General features: G+C 45.4%; 1 protein-coding gene across 1 annotated transcript in view; it reads left to right on the forward strand.

Annotated features, from left to right (window-relative positions):
- Window positions 1-14,430, forward strand: part of WFIKKN1 (WAP, follistatin/kazal, immunoglobulin, kunitz and netrin domain containing 1) — a 68,299-nt gene extending 53,869 nt beyond the window's left edge. The window contains exon 2 of the mRNA XM_069646916.1: window positions 10,741-14,430. Within this exon, the coding sequence (XP_069503017.1) occupies window positions 10,741-12,231 (1,491 nt within the window). The 3' untranslated portion in view covers window positions 12,232-14,430. The remainder of the gene's footprint in view (window positions 1-10,740) is intronic.
- Window positions 14,431-16,078: the final 1,648 nt, after the last annotated feature.

The following is a 16,078-nucleotide window of genomic DNA, read 5'->3' on the forward strand; positions in this document are numbered from 1 at the left end:
AGAATTCGGGGATAAACCTGCGGTAAAAGTTAGCGAAGCCTAACATGCTTTGCACACCTTTTACGGAGGATGGCGATGGCCATTTGAGAACTGCATCGACCTTCTTTGAATCCATACGCACTCCGCCAGGTGATAATATGAATCCCAAGAATTCAACTTCAGTCACGTTGAAAACACATTTTTCCAACTTAGCGAAAAGTTTGTGTTGACGCAATCTTTCGAGGACCATTTTCACGTGTTTCCGATGTTCAGATTCCGATGAAGAATAAACGAGGATGTCGTCAATGTAAACAACAACACATACATCTATGAGCTCTCTGAGGACATCGTTCATAAAATATTGAAAGGCGGCCGGGGCATTGCAAAGTCCGAAGGGCATGACCTGATATTCAAATAGCCCATACTTGGTGCGGAAGGCCGTCTTCCATTCATCGCCCTCTTTTACTCGTACCAAGTGGTAAGCTCCTCTAAGATCCAGCTTTGTATATATGCATGCTTTTCTGACTTGGTCCAGGAGTTCAGGGATCAAAGGTAATGGATATCTATTCTTAACGGTGATCTGGTTCAGGGAGCGATAATCGATACAAGTTCTAAGGTCTCCTTCCTTTTTTGGAACGAAGAACAAAGCTGAAGAAGCAGGGGACTTGGAAGGACGAATAAACCCATTTGCCAGGTATTGATCCAGGTATTGTCGAAGGTGAAGGTTCTCAGGCTCGGTGAGGGCATAAATTCTACTACAAGGAGGAGTAGATCCAGGTATCAGGTCTATCTGGCAGTCATAAGACCTATGAGGAGGTAGAGAGTTAGCCTGATCCTTCCGGAAAACATCTTGGTATTCTAGGTATTCGGGAGGTAACTGGGGAGTCTCTGAAGAAATTGCGGCCAGTGCAACACCAGGTGGAGGGTGACAAGTAGAGACACATTCTGGAAACTGGACCGTTCTTGCTCGCCAATCGATCAGAGGATTGTGTTTCTCTAACCAAGGTATTCCTAGAATAATCTGAAACTGAGGGGCCTTGATCACATCGAACACGATCTTCTCATGGTGTCCATCTTGACTTACTAGCGTCACCTCTTGAGTGGTATGCGTTACTGGCCCTGAGGCTATCTCCGTACCATCCACCGTAGTAATGATGTCCTTTACAGCCTTGGGACAAAGAGTTAGATTCATCCTCAAAACCATTTCATGATCCACATAATTGCCGATGGCACCGCTGTCGACGTAAGCTTCAATTGCATGTAATCGATCCGGATTATCAGGGCTAATGAGGACCATAGGTATCACGAAATGCGAGGTCACGGAACTGGTTTTCACGCTCGGCAAGAGGACCTCTATTCTTGTCGGGCGAGGTCGTTTCCCTGCTCAGAGTTTGTAACTTTGGTAACTGCAGCTCCTACTGCCTTCTTGGCAGGTTTCACCGGACAGTCTCGAAGAAAGTGCCCTGAGTTTCCGCAATATAGGCATAATTGCAACTGTTTCCTCCTTTCCCGCTCCCTTTGTGTTAGAGGACCTTTCAGACCCCCTATTTGCATGGGTTCCCCGGAGTCTACTCCTTTGGAAGGAGTTGGCGGTTTGGAAAATACTCGAGCATCAAACTTGGAACGATCGGCCTTCCTGTTCTGCAGCCTGTGATCTATTTGAACGACCAAGTCTATATAATCCGAACAGTCTTGTGGGGGATTCACTACTTGGGCTAAAACGTCTTTGAGCTCTCCACGTAGACCTCTATAAAACAGCGTAATCCTTTTGTCCTCAGGCCATTGAGTTTCCACTATTAGTCTATTGAAAGATGCAATATAAGCCAAAAGGTCTTGATTACCCTGTCGCAACGAAAGAAGCTCATTGTCCAAGGCCTGCCCCTGTGAATGTCTTGCGAACAGTTTTTCCATACTAAGCTGAAAGGCTTGAAAATCATGGAGAACCGGATCATCTTGATTAACTAGAGGGATCGACCAGTCTGCCGCATTGCCACTAAGGTACGAAAGTACAAAAGCTACTTTTGCTTGATCAGTTGGAAAGGCTGCTGGCCGGCATAAGAAGTGCAACCGGCACTGATTGATAAATACTACAAACCTCTTTGGGTCACCAGAAAATCATTCGGGCGGAGCCAGAGGTACATTCCCAGGTAGGTTGATCTGCACTGGATTCATAGAGGATGTTGAAGGAAGATTTGCCCCTGATGCGGGTAACGGGGTCTGTCCGGCTTGTGACTGTAGCACTTGTCTAGCAAGATTGTCTGTTCTCTCCTTGGAAATAATTAGTTCCCTTCTTAGAGCATTCGTTTCCTGACGAGCTGCATGCACTTCTGCCCTTAGTTCCCCAAGTAACCGGGCTAGGGGGTCAGTATCCGAGGTTTCCATAGCGCCTGGGCGAGAGTTTTGCGGTAGGCTTTGCGTTCTGTAACGCTCACCTGATTCTCGCAGAGGCGCCGGTCTTGACTGGGCGACTACCGTATCTTCAAAGGTGATGTGTAGCACCCGGTTGGCTCTTTGGGCTGGACCTCTGTGCACTGTATGCCTGACGTGTAGAGTAAGATGTCTGCAGATAGAAAATATGGGGTTAATGAACTGGGGTTATTGGGGTGTCCCTATCTCTTTCCTCTTCTCCTCTCCTGTAGACCCCCAAAGGTTAACGCTCTCACCTTAGGTAAGTGAATGCCGAGCTCTCCATCTGCCTCGGGGCAGGGTGCTGTAACCAGTTTCTTCACTGGATAGGTAGCGCAGGCCTCTTGACTTCAGAGGACTGCTGTCCGTCGTTTACTGCACGAACGGTAAGTTTCGAGTCATTCAAATGTCTTTAAAGTCTTTAGTAATGATGTCTCTTGTTTTGCAGGGTTCCGGCGATGGCGGATGACGGGCTGAAGTGAGTTGAAGATGGAGCCCGTGTGATGAATAGAAGCGCCTGGAAGCACGTAAGTAAGCGCTTGTTGCCTGCTTCACTATGCGCTCTAACTGTCTTTTTATTTTGCAGGTACGAGTTCGGAGCGGCTGCAGGGTGCCGGAATACCCACTGGATTAGATGTGGAAAGGAGTAATGGCACGTGAGTATTAAAGTTCCCCAATGTCTTTAAACGCACCTTGTTTTGTCTTTCAGATGCGGGATGCAGCGCCGAAGGCCTCCGGAGCGTGCAAAGAGTTGGTAAACTTTTGTCTTTCAGATGCCGGAATGCAGTGTGAAGACCTCCGGAGCGCATGAGAGTAGGTAAGCCTTTGCCTTTCAGATGCCGGAATGCTAACCTGTTCTTTCTTGTCTTTATAGGTGTTGCTGAAGACTGGATTCAGGATGGTAAACCTTTGCCTTTCAGATGCCGGAATGCTAACCTGTTCTTTCTTGTCTTTATAGGTGTTGCTGAAGACTGGATTCAGGATGGTAAGCCTTTTTCCTTAGGCCCAGGACCGGATGCAGAAGACACGATGAGCGTTCTGCTGCAGAGGTTGCAGAATAACGCAAAGCAAGATTCATCCACCGGGTGTGGTTTAAATAGCCTCCTGTAGTGCTTAGGTGTCTCCTTCCACAGCCACGCCTAAGTAAGAAAAGAGTTCCTGGTAAGAAAAGAGTTCCTGCCTTCCAGAAGAGTTCCAGTGTTCTGAATCTAGGGAGTGGCTCCAGCCCCACCCAACAGGAAAAGTAGTTCCAAACAGAAGAGGATCAGAGGCTCAACTGGCAGGCAAGTAAGCAGCATGGTCTGCTGAAGGTAAGTCCACCCAAGCATTATGAGCCCGGCGCTTCCAGCGCTGGGACTGGGCATATTTATGAGCCTGGTGCCACTGGCGCCAGGACTGGGTCCAAAAGGTCCCAATTGGGACTGGTTGGCACTCGGAACCTGGGTTATGGATCTGCTTCCAAGGGAGTTGGGAAAACCCTGACCTTTTGGAAGCAGAGATCATGACATTTAAATAAACCCTTTATTTTTACAATACGTAGTATTTCAGTGTTTATTTGGACCATGTGTATGCTGCAAGTTCTTTGTACTAAGCTACAGCCCTCTCTCCTTCTTAAAATGAGCCTGGCTGCTCTGTCCATGCTACCAAAACATTCTCGGGTGGTACAGATATATACTAAGACTAGAGCTTATGTACTGCATTGGATATGGTTTTTATGAAGTGTGCTAGGAGTTTAAAGAAATTGTCCTAAAATATGTGGAGTGCATACAGCTACCTGCTAGAGGCATCCTACAGCTAAACATAACCTGGCATACTTAACCTGCTAGAAAAAGAAATATAATTAATTTTAATATAACTTTTCATGCCAGATTCTTCCTGCTTCTAAGTGCTGCAATAAAAACTATTGTTACTCCAGTTAATGGTAGTCCGTTTATAAACTTTGCGCAGGTAAGGGTGAGTTGGCCCTGCCAGCATTCAGACCTGTGTCCTGTAGGCTTAATACAGATGTTATGTTATCTTAATTTATAGCACACACCACTTCCACCCAGGGACAGTCTCCAGGTGCTCGCGTGGCTCTGGAAGAAAGGAGGGTGCGGAGGTTAGTGAGGATAGGTTCAGAACCGGGAGGAACTGGCGTCTGTGAGTGTTGTTTTGCATGTGGGAGTTGGTGCGGAAGGTCCCGTGTATTGTAACCATACGGGTAAAACTCAGTGCCTCCAGTGTGTGCTAGTGTTTGTGTTGGTGTTAGTGTGTTGTGGTTGTGCGCACTGGTTAGATAGTGTCCATGAGGGATCCAGAGTCGCCGGAGGCCGTAGCTGTAAGACTTTCTGGTGTCTTAGTGTGTCGATGCGTTGTTGATGATTTTATGAACTATGCGGGGTGGTTCAATCTAGGTGTGCTTCCAGCATCTCAGAGATGGTGGGGGTGAACATAGAATTGATTGTTGGATGTCTATTGCAAGGGTTTAACTCCCTGGGAATTCTTGCAAGTTTATAGGCAAAAAACGCTCCTAATAATATAGCCTTTTAGACAGACAGAGGTCATTATCGTTGGGTCATTATCCCAAATGATAATTACCCCCTCTCGAGGACCATGAGGCTATTAGCAGATAGGAGTAGTATCAATACATGTTTTTGGGTTGAGGTGGCGAAGTAAAAACGTTACTTTACTATTGAGTTAGTAAATTAAATGTGGTTTTATTTTGTACCGTTTAAATAGTAAGGCTGTTTTCATAAGTATTTTAATTACAAACTTTGTTAAACCGGAGTTGGTTTAACATGAGCATCCGTGTCTTGTAAAGGTAAACTGTTTATAAGAAAGTAAAAGCATATTTCCATGTCCTACTTTTCACTCTGGTGTGGTAAATAGGATGTTGCCATGGTCCTCCCAGAAAGGACGTGTCTTGTTGAAAGTAACCTTGCCAGGGAATAGCATTCTCTTTTTCCTGTCTCCTTTTGAAGTCAGAATGCATTCAATACTAGTAATTATTGACTGCACGCTGAACGTTCAGATTGGTTGAGAGGAGGTCAGTACCAATCTTCGTGTGCTAGTAATGACTACTGCACTTGTATAGTGCACTGTATGATGAGAATCATATCAAGACACTGATGACGGGTGTTAATATTACCCAACTACCGAGCATTTTATCGAGCTGCAGAAGATGAGACCGAATGGTCCTGCTGGGACAGGAACCTGACTTTTGGATTATGCACCGATCTCTGGGGAGATGCATTTATTCCACCAAGCTATCTGACCAGATTGTATTAGGACGAGGACGGATTTTAATGCTTCTCCAAGGAAAAGATGTTCCTCCAAGGTATGTCTATTGAGAGGGAGGTTCTTCCAGTGGGAGGCACCTCAGAACATTCTCCAACCCGTTCTCTGTTTTTATTTTGGCATCAGGGGTGTTGAAATAAAAGGGGAGAGGAACAGGGCTCGATATGCATGTTTGATGAGAAGGAACTCATTTTAGCTATAACGTTTTGACCACTATATGTGGCATTTTCTTCTTTAAACGTCTTAATGCTCCATCATACACAATCTTAAGCATGCACAGTTAAAGGTCTCATTGGTATGTTATTTGTGGGTGAAAATTAGCTATTGGTGTCAAGTTAACCAGTTAAGCACGTTGTGGCCCTGCCCGGGGTAACCATACCCTTGTCTGCTGAAAAGAATAGCTTGAGGCAGGCTAAAGTGAAGAGGAGGGAAAGCAGTAAAGGAGTTTGCAGTCAGTTAGGCAGTGCTAAATGCTTGTATTAGCATGGGTGCGTGTTCTAGAGGGAGCCAACAGAGAAGCATGTGATGAGCAGATATACACACTGAGATTCCCAGGCAGTTTTGGATCATTATAAGACCGAGATGGAGAAGTGTGGGGTATGTGAGATGCTCACAGGTGTGCTCGGGCATTCCTAGTAGACCCCGAGGCCCTTATTTACAGAGAGTTCTCCAATGGGGTTTTGCCATTATAAAACGCGTCTCTGAATTAGGCCCTTAGGCTTAAGATACCTTGTGTGTGTATTCAATTGTACCTCAAGTCCATTTCCAAATAATTCTTCTGGGGTTGCCAAGGCCTAATCAAGGCAAGGGATGGGGGTGGACAGATTTAATGAGGAAATATGGTATGTCTGGCCCTAGATGTAAAGTAAACTAGGTTTGTGTTCGGAAACTAACAAAAGAAGGGACTGGAAACACTCCCTAAATCAATACGCCAGAGCCAGATGATAAGGTTCCTGGGTGCAGCTGTGGATACTAGGGTGGGTGGGACGCTCCCTGGGTCCAAACGAGTACTTGGAACAAAAATAAATTCTTCTATGTTAGGGTTAAATGAGGGACCCTTCCAGGTTAGGGGGACTTTCAGTATGCAGGTTCCCTGCTGAGGATGCAGCCATGAGGTTGCTGCACGACTAGTCATTGTGCCATGCCAGCAAACATTTTAGGATTCCTGGCGTGTTGTCGGGCAGAATGGCGCACAAATCTCCGTTTTTTGGTGCAAATAATTCCATGAATCAGCCCCTTAGTTCCTGCCTGTAACCAAGAAAGAGTTGGTTATTTTAACAAGGACCACTACCTGGAGCTCCTTTTAATACCACCGGCCAACAGGCACCATTCAGATATACCTATGTGACATTAATCCTGTGCCTTTGGAAATGTTTATAAAGGTACATTAGTACATATCTTGAAGGCATTTAAAGCAGATTGGGTTGCTTCTAATAGACAAAATATTGAAGTTAGATTTTTGGCATGCTGTGTACTAGCTCCTCGCTCCACAGAGGTAGCTGCTGCTTACTGCTAGATGCCCTAACCCAAGGTGCTATCTTTATCCCCAATCATGAAATCTTTATTTCGATCCCTTCAAGGAACTTACATATTTTTAATTGTTTTGAGCTTATGGCCCTTTGAACATGCATCTATTACTAGATGGGATTACATCAGAGTAATTCTGAGTTCAAATTACCAGACAAACTCTAAAAGAGGGAGTGTACAATTAACATCAACGAACGTGCGCTCCTTCTCAGCGATTTTCACAAAAAATACAATTATTTACTTCATTATGAGTCAGAATGACATCATGCTACGCGGCAATAATTTAAACCCTTTCAAGGGTTGGGCTTGGTTAAGGGACGCATCTCTGTATACAATCATATAGGAGCTAGGTTTGCTATTGACTGTTTGATATCTGGTGGACAACATATGCCTACCTCTTCATATGTGTCATTTAAGAAAAATCAGCTACACAGTGTTTCATTGGTTTCTTAAGCTATAAGGTCCTGCTTTATATGAACTAATACAATTGGTTTGTTGCGCTTGTACCATGTCTGGAACATTCGGTTCAATTAGCAGCACATAAGCCAAGACCCAGGTGCAAGTAGGTAGGACAAGAGGCTGCTCTACCACCTAATTATCCCAACATCTCTCATCACCCATGCCTTCTGCCATGAAATTCTCTTTGTACTTGGCCTTGCAGAGTATTCATGTCCTGGCTATGCAACAGGAGTGAGGGCATTCAGTTTTGTATCTGAAACTGCAAGTTCAAGCCCTATTTCCATCCTTGACTCATGTGACAAGATACCACGAGTCTGATAATTCTGCAAGCTATTAAATGTTTTAAATGAATTAAGACTTGGAATCCTTTGTGTTCTTTCTTGCACCTTAACGTGAGATGATTTATCGTCCGCACACACGTTCCTCTTCAGCGTGTATAGCTGACCTCAACTTTTCATTTCTTGACTTCAGGGCAGACAGCCTCCCAACTCAGCTATGAATAACCTGCTACTCTACTGCGACATAACCCTCAATTTTCTCTCCATGATTCTTTGGCTTATGTTTTCATGATACCAACGTCCAGTTTCTGTACAATGGCAGCTTCGCCTGCATTCTATTTACTACTTGAAGCTAGCCTATATGGTGACTTAATCTATCTTGCATTTCAGAGCCTGTACATTCTTCTTACTTCTAATTTCTGCAGCACTTTTTAATATGTAATCTTCTTCTTTTACAAGTTAAGGTTCACTTGATTCTTTACTTGGTCATCTCTCCTCTAGGATCCATACATCGTTTTCATCCAGTATTTCAGGGCGCTGTGCACTCTTTCCTATGACATCATCAGTCCATTTTCTTAGCTCTTCCTCATATTCCTTCAGGGAGTTCCTCCTGTAGGTTGTCATCAACTCGAGGGTACATTCAATATGGTCATCTTAATGGATACCATCTTCCATATACTTGCTGCGGTATTGGTACAATATCTGGTGTTAGACAGAGCAAGGTCTCATGGCTCCAATACAGGGGAGGTAAGGGGGTAAGATCTCCTGCAGATATGTACGTCTGCTCCTCTACAGCATATTACTAGTATTTTTATTATGATAGCTGTCCCTAGTTATGTCAACCCACTGAATTGGAAGGAAGTGTAGGGCACCCTAGTAGAATCCAAGATGGTGGAACCCCTGACTTGCCCTAAAGATCTCTCTGGGCTTTTCTAACTCCATCTCCTTTCCATGTCTGCCTACTTCAAAAGGACTCTGGTAATCAGCACACTGGTGTCAGTGTCTTTATATCATCAGTTCTCAGGGGACCTCCTGGGAAGGTTTCTTTGTCATGCATAAAGGTGTCAACCTTCCTCAGGGGTATCAAAAGAAGCGTCTTCCTGGCCCGGGTCCCACATTGTTCTTGTGGAGACACCCAGGCCAGACAGCTAATAAATACCAGCCCTATCAAAACTGAGCCACCTTGCCAAACTGGCACTATGAAATCCAAATGATGTGGCTTTATAATTGTGTAATCCCAGTTGTCACGAGGTAATAATCAAACATTACTTATATTTACAACTTAACGTGCCACTAGCCTGACTTGAGTACCCAATTGTTAGGTTATGAACTGGAGGTGCCGACAGTAAAAAAGCCATGCCTGCCCGTTGGAACTTTGTGTTCTAGCAGCTGTCCTGAATGCACACATGACCTTTGACTCTGTACTGCTGCACCTGCGGAGCCGTTGCTGGATATGCCGGGAGGCAGTCACAGCAAAGGCACATGAGTGCTCTGTGATTTTAGCATGGCCATTCTGAAAGGGAGGTCTGATTAGCAGATCCCTGCAGAAACAGATTTACCTGCTTCATTTTATAACTAAAAATCTAAAAAGTTCAGGCTATCATGTCCCCACAAGATGGCTTTCTGTCACAGCCAGGCTTCCTCGGTTCCTGGTGCCCCATTAAAACCATGCAAGGATGGACCGGGGGCGTTTCTTTTCTGTGTTGGCTCCATTATTGTGCAACACCAGCCCCGTGACCTGCAGTGCACTCCAGAATTCACTTCCTTTCAACTGAAACTTGAAACGCTTCTCATCACTCTTTGCTGGCATCAATTTGAACTCAATAGTGCCCAGCAACCTCACGGTTTAAATGCACTTCATAAGTGGATAAGGTCAAATTACAAATCGAGAAGGATATGTAATAACTGCAATGAAGCCGTTTCGGCTTGATACGCCAAGACATATCCCCGGAGAAATCGGGATAAAATTGATGCATGTGGACTCTCAAGGGACACCAAAGAATTATTGCTGTTAAGCCATTCCCCATGCCACCCAAGAAGAGGATGTCCCCATGCCACCCAAGAAGAGGATGTCCCCATGCCACCCAAGAAGAGGATGTCCCCATGCCACCCAAGAAGAGGATGTCCCCATGCCACCCAAGAAGAGGATGTCAATGTCCCCATAGACATATTTTGCTCTTCCTCTTCCACACTGATCAGCACTGTTTTTCTGTATGCACTTGCATGTGCCATGCCTCATTGCCCTCAAACTTTGAATTTTAATGTGGGTCTTCTGACCTTGAAATGTAGGTCTAGTTGAACCTTCAGTTGAAACGCATGGGTTTGGTTGAATATTGTGTAGGCTCATGAATAGTGTACGTACCTCCCCTCCCTGTTGTGATCAAAGCAACAAATGACAACAACAAAAACAATTATTCGTGACTTAGATGGCTGGGCTGGGCTACAGTTTTAAAGGCACCTTTATTTGGAACAGTGATAGTAACTGAGTGGTTGTCATAACAACAATTTTTAAAAAAAATGTTTATTTCTCCAACAGCGCACTGTAAGATTATGAGAAATTAGGTGGCATTAAAAGAGCAAGCCTGATCTCATTGTTAGTTCATATGTTTGGATGCTAAACAGGAAGCCTGTGCATGGTCACAAAATAGTTGCCATATGTTATACTATAGATTCAGTGAAAAGTAAGTTTTTTAAATTTATTCATGGTTGCCTATCCTAAAACGAACCACAAATCCTGTGTGACTTGTTTTTGTGCCTTTGAAAAACACAGACCTGTAGGTCATGCATCCTTTGACTCATCTCTTCTCTCTTCTAGGACTGCGAAGGCTTTGAGAAGTGCTGCACCAATGTCTGCGGACTGCACAGCTGCGTGGCTGCTCGCTACACGGATGGCAGCTTCTCCTCCTTGGACCCGTCGCGGGGGGCCTCGTGTGAAAGCTTTGTCTGCACCCAACAGGGGTCTGACTGCGATATGTGGGATGGCCAGCCCATCTGCAAGTGTCGGGACCGCTGCGAGAAAGAGCCCAGCTTCACCTGCGCCTCAGACGGCCTCACCTACTACAACAAGTGCTACATGGATGCCGAGGCCTGTATCCGAGGAATCAGCCTGAGCGTTGTGACCTGCAAATTCATCTTCGCCTGGCCTAGCAGCAGTCCAGGGCCGCCGGATACCACAATGCATCCGACCCCATTGTTACCTCAGGAGGTGCCGATTCCGCCGGCGCTCTTCCAAAACCCACAACATCAGTCCGTTTACATGGGTGGCACAGTCAGCTTTCAGTGTGACGTCAGTGGGCGCCCCCGGCCTGACATCACCTGGGAGAAGCAGAGCGACCACCAGGAGAACTTCATCATGAGGCCGGACCAACTGTACGGTAACGTTGTGGTCACCAACATTGGCCAACTAGTCATCTACAATGCCCAGCAGGATGACGCGGGGATCTACACGTGCACTGCCAGAAACTCGGCAGGTCTGCTAAGGGCTGACTTCCCGCTATCAGTTATAAAAAGAGAGCATGCGAGGGAGAACCGGACCGTTAGCTCAAGTCAATTTCCGGCAGCTGAGTGTCAGAATGAGCCAGATCGGAGGGACTGCCAAAGCCATCATGTCCGCTGGTTCTTTGACGCGCAAAGAGTAACATGCTCAACCTTCCGTTATGGCGGTTGCCATGGAAACCAGAACCATTTTGAGACCTATGAAGAGTGCCGGCTGTCCTGTATGAACGATGCCATCAATATATGTGCCTTGCCAGTGGTGCAGGGCCCATGCAAGAGCTGGGAGCCACGCTGGTCATACAACCACCTGATGAGGCAGTGCCACTCGTTTATCTATGGAGGTTGTGAGGGGAATGATAATAACTATGAGAGCCGCGAGGCTTGTGAGGAAGTGTGCCCTTTTCCCCGATCACTGCAGTGTAAGGCCTGTAAACTGCGGAGCAAGATGGCGCTCAGTTTCTGCCGCAGTGACTTTGCCATTGTCGGGCGGCTGATGGAGATCATCGAGGACCAGGACACAGGCATTGCACGCTTTGCCCTGGAAGATGTGTTGAAGGATGATAACATGGGACTCAAGTTCTTCCACATTAAATACCTGGAAGTGACCCTGACAGACATGGACTGGAACTGCCCTTGCCCCAACATGACTCTAGAGGACGGCCTATTGATTATCATGGGAGAAGTTCATGAGGGCATGGCCGTTCTGGATCCCAGCAGCTATGTACGGACAGCCAATGAGAAACGCCTAAAGAAAATCCGCGAGCTGGTTGAAAAGAAGACCTGTGAACTGCTGAACCGGTTCCAAGACTAGAACACTGCTAGAGGCTCTGCTCTATAGAAGGTATACTCCCAATGGACATTATGGGACCAGATACCTGTATCTTTGCCTCATTCACTGGAAATCAGTCTTCTCCACTGAAGCATCAGCCGACTTACAGAGCTGTACAGGTCTGGTCAATATTGACCAGTGTCTGCAACCCCATCGATTTCTGTGCAGTCGCCCGCAGAGGAAAGCATAATAGCCCGGTAGACTTCAGTGTACGCTTGGTAAAGAACAGCCCCACTCTCCTCCCCAGAATTCAGTGCATGCATTGCATGCCTTAATTACCCAGCAAGTACACAGCAATGGACTCTTCATCGTTGCCCGTTTGAAGGGACACAATAGACTGTAGAGCAGTCTACATTACAAGCCGCCTCACTGGCCGTCAGCTTCAGTTGCCCATAGAGACTTCAGTAGACTCGCCTACTGCATACCTTAGTTAAGGCTCAGCCGCAGAGTGTGTCAATGGCAGCCATAGACTTCAGTAGACTATCACTCATGGCTAACCGTAATGGCCACCATGAGACTTCCACTGAGTATCATTCAAAGGCAGTCATCTTAAAGTCCCTCACGGACAAAAGTGAAGTCTCGAGAAAATCACAAGACTGCCGAATTCAGCATTGTTTTACACATTAGCCCTACAGCACAGTTATCTCTTGGTGTGATGCTGGACCAAACATCAGACATGAATAAATAGCAGAGTAGAATTTGCATTTTTTTCATGAAACATTCTTAGTCACATCTCCCTCAAGACTTGGAGGAGCTGAGCAGAAGAAGGGTAGACATTGCAGAGAAAATGTCTAAAGCAGCACCCCAAGGTTCTGTTTGGGTCATAAAAAGGTGCACCTATCCATCGAAATGCAGCCTGGTGAGCGCTTCCCACCATGCTCTCCTTTGGTAATCCCTCAGTTCCCCGCCATTTCATTCCACAAGACTTTCAAAGTCAAATTGTGAGTGAAAATGAAAGAAAAACGAGGCAGGAAAGTTGAGCTTTTGTCCTGTTTGTCCAATAGGACAGGGCTCTGGCATTTGGAATTAGTACAAGCACCCTGCCAGGAACCCTTGTAAATATAAAGGGTGTAATCCCAAATGTACCACTCTGGTATTTGCAGAATACGTGTTTGGCTGCAATCCCCTTTCACAGACTGCCCCTGCTAAATGAGGAAGGTGGGCAGCACGATGTGCAAATGGCGAAGACAGATTGTTGGTGAATCCCATTTTTGCAGGCAACTCCACAGTGATTTTAAAGAGAACCAACACATGAAATTTGGGATACAATAGGGTGTTGCTTGTCCTTTGGCATCAGCGACTTCATATGCTGAAAACAGGCTGCGATTGAAAAGGAAGAAGAGGATAACAAGCCAATCACAGCCAATTCTGTGCCCACCAGGCTCCATGGCACCTGACAAACCATGCAACAGGTTTGGGGAAATAAACGGGTGGTAATTAGAAAGTGGATGGCAGCATGCCGTCGAATGTAACAGAAGATTTTGTTCATCCTGTCCAAACCCATGTTTTACCGGATTGGTCCAGGAGGACACTGCTACAGTGTTATTGTAGCTCCAAAACAACACATACATGTGTTATTAAAGGCCACTGTATGGACTGTCGTTCCCACAATTAGGTGCAACGAGAAGGTTCCTCACCAGCCTCAGGCAAGCAGGGCCTTTCCACACAAGGAAGAAGCAAGACATTTGTAGCCATTGGAAATGGATCACCCGCCATCTCCCTAACATAATGAAGTGCTGTGTCACCTGTGGAGATAAAGAGAGGACAAGGTTAGGACATGTGACTATACTTTCCTCCACAGCATGGCCTGAATCTCAAGGTGAAGAAATGTTTTTCTGTCAGCAAATAAAGAACATGTAAAAGTCATCAAAACTCCAAGGCAACATACAATGGCTTCTGTTATTTTAAGCGTTTCTCCACTTTCCCGCATCCCATGAGCCTTTGCTCAAAGTCCCAAGGTTTAGTCTCCTTCTTAACATCCTTTTGCCTCTCCACTGGCTCTGGATCTCTGTATATCTCCTATATCCAGGGATCTCTTGGCCTCCTGTATTTCCCTGTATCTCACGTCTTCCCTTTCCTGAGAACTCTAGGCTACTCATCTTTCCGCCTTTTAGGGACTCTCTTGACTATCCTAGGCTGCCTGGGCCTCTCCACTATACAGGGATGTTTTAATTTCTCCCCTGGCACCTATGGGCCTAACCGCCTTAACCCTTTGCTTCTCCTAAATGACAGAGGCATGGCCCTCCTCTTTATTCCAGTAGCATTGACCATTTCATCACTCCCAGGATTTATTGACCTCTCCCAGCATTCCTGAACCTTTCCTTTTTATATGCAATATGGGTGTGTTCTCTATACAAAGATGGTTGGATTTATACTCTTTCCCAGGATATCTGGCCTCTACTTTATGCAAACATCCCTTGACCTCTGTCTACCCGCGAATGCCAATGCCTATACTCTTCCAATTCCTTTTTGGAATCCTATCCTTCCCAGGAGGATCTGTGGTGCTCTTCGCTTTCCAAACTTCCATTGGACTAGGTTCCTCCCCTTTTCTTGGCTCTTTTCACTTCATCTCTGTAGCTATGCAGGTGTTTTGTACTCCCTTATGTGTAGTTCTCACCTGCCTTCCTTTATCCCTTTATCTTTCTCCACTTTCCTGTAGATTAGGCCTTTTTTCACAGATCTTTGTGTTTCTGTTTATATTTCTACATGTTTCAGTGCTGCAGCGAATACTATTCCATTACTTATTTTACCTCTTGAGCTCTAGTTTCACCTCTGACCACCATAACCTTTGTTGTAGCCTCCCTGTTCATCATACTCTTCTCCTGGTAAGTGTCTGCTTCAATTCTGTCTTCTGTTTTACCTTAGCGTCTTTTCGTTTACTGTCATTCTTGAGTAGAGTTTTCTTCTCTGTGCTTCTCTGTCACAGTTCTCATTATTGCTAGTTTTCTTTTCTAGTTTCTCAGTGCTTCTATTGTCTTGTATGTCTCTTCCTTATGGCTGCTGCCTTCATTGATTTTTGCTGCTGCTCTGCCCCTTCTCTGACTGTACCAATTTTCCTCTGTTTCTTCTCTTTCTTTTTCTGTTTTCTGCTCAATGGGGTTTTTTGCTCCATGGTTATATGTTGCCATCTCATTTCATCTTTGGTTCACTGATCTTCCTCTTTCGCTTCAGTCTCGCTTCAGTCTCTCGTTCCACGGCTCTCGCTCTATACTTTGCTTATTCTCCAGCCGAATCCGGTTATTGAGGAGTTGGTTCCGCCTTCCATGGCCCCTCCCTTGACTCCTAGTCCAAGACGTTATCTTTGTTCCTATGTATTCTCTCTTCTCTGGTGTCTCTTCTCTGCCTCAGGCAAGGATCATCCATAGTAGTGCTTGTCTCTCCTTTCTTTCTTTCTCATTTGGTCCAGGCTCTAATGCTTCCTGTCTTTCCTGTACAATTCTACCTAAACGTCATGAATTAAATGATATATGTTCAGGAAAGATCACAATGTTGTATGTGGTATTCACACTGCCTCCATGTCCTTGAGCTAGGTCTAGAAGTTGAACAAACAAAACAAATGGTGCAACTGTGTCACCTGGCAGCAGTAAGGCAGGACGGACAGGTGTATGGAGAAACCCATCTGATGATGGGGATCCATCCTTCTGAATCGTTTTTCATTTAGTGTGGGGTAAGTGGTCTTTCACATTTTGCCAACACTGATACGCCATTTTATATAAATATATATTTTTTTATTTTATTAGCATTTAGCTTCAAATGAAGCTTTTTTTTTACCATTTACAGTTTAAGTTTAAAAAAAGAATTCCATAACAATAAAAACACATGATACAAA

Source organism: Ambystoma mexicanum, chromosome 2q (genome assembly GCF_040938575.1).
Source record: "Ambystoma mexicanum isolate Mex_15411 chromosome 2q, UKY_AmexF1_1, whole genome shotgun sequence".
NCBI lineage: Eukaryota > Metazoa > Chordata > Amphibia > Caudata > Ambystomatidae > Ambystoma > Ambystoma mexicanum.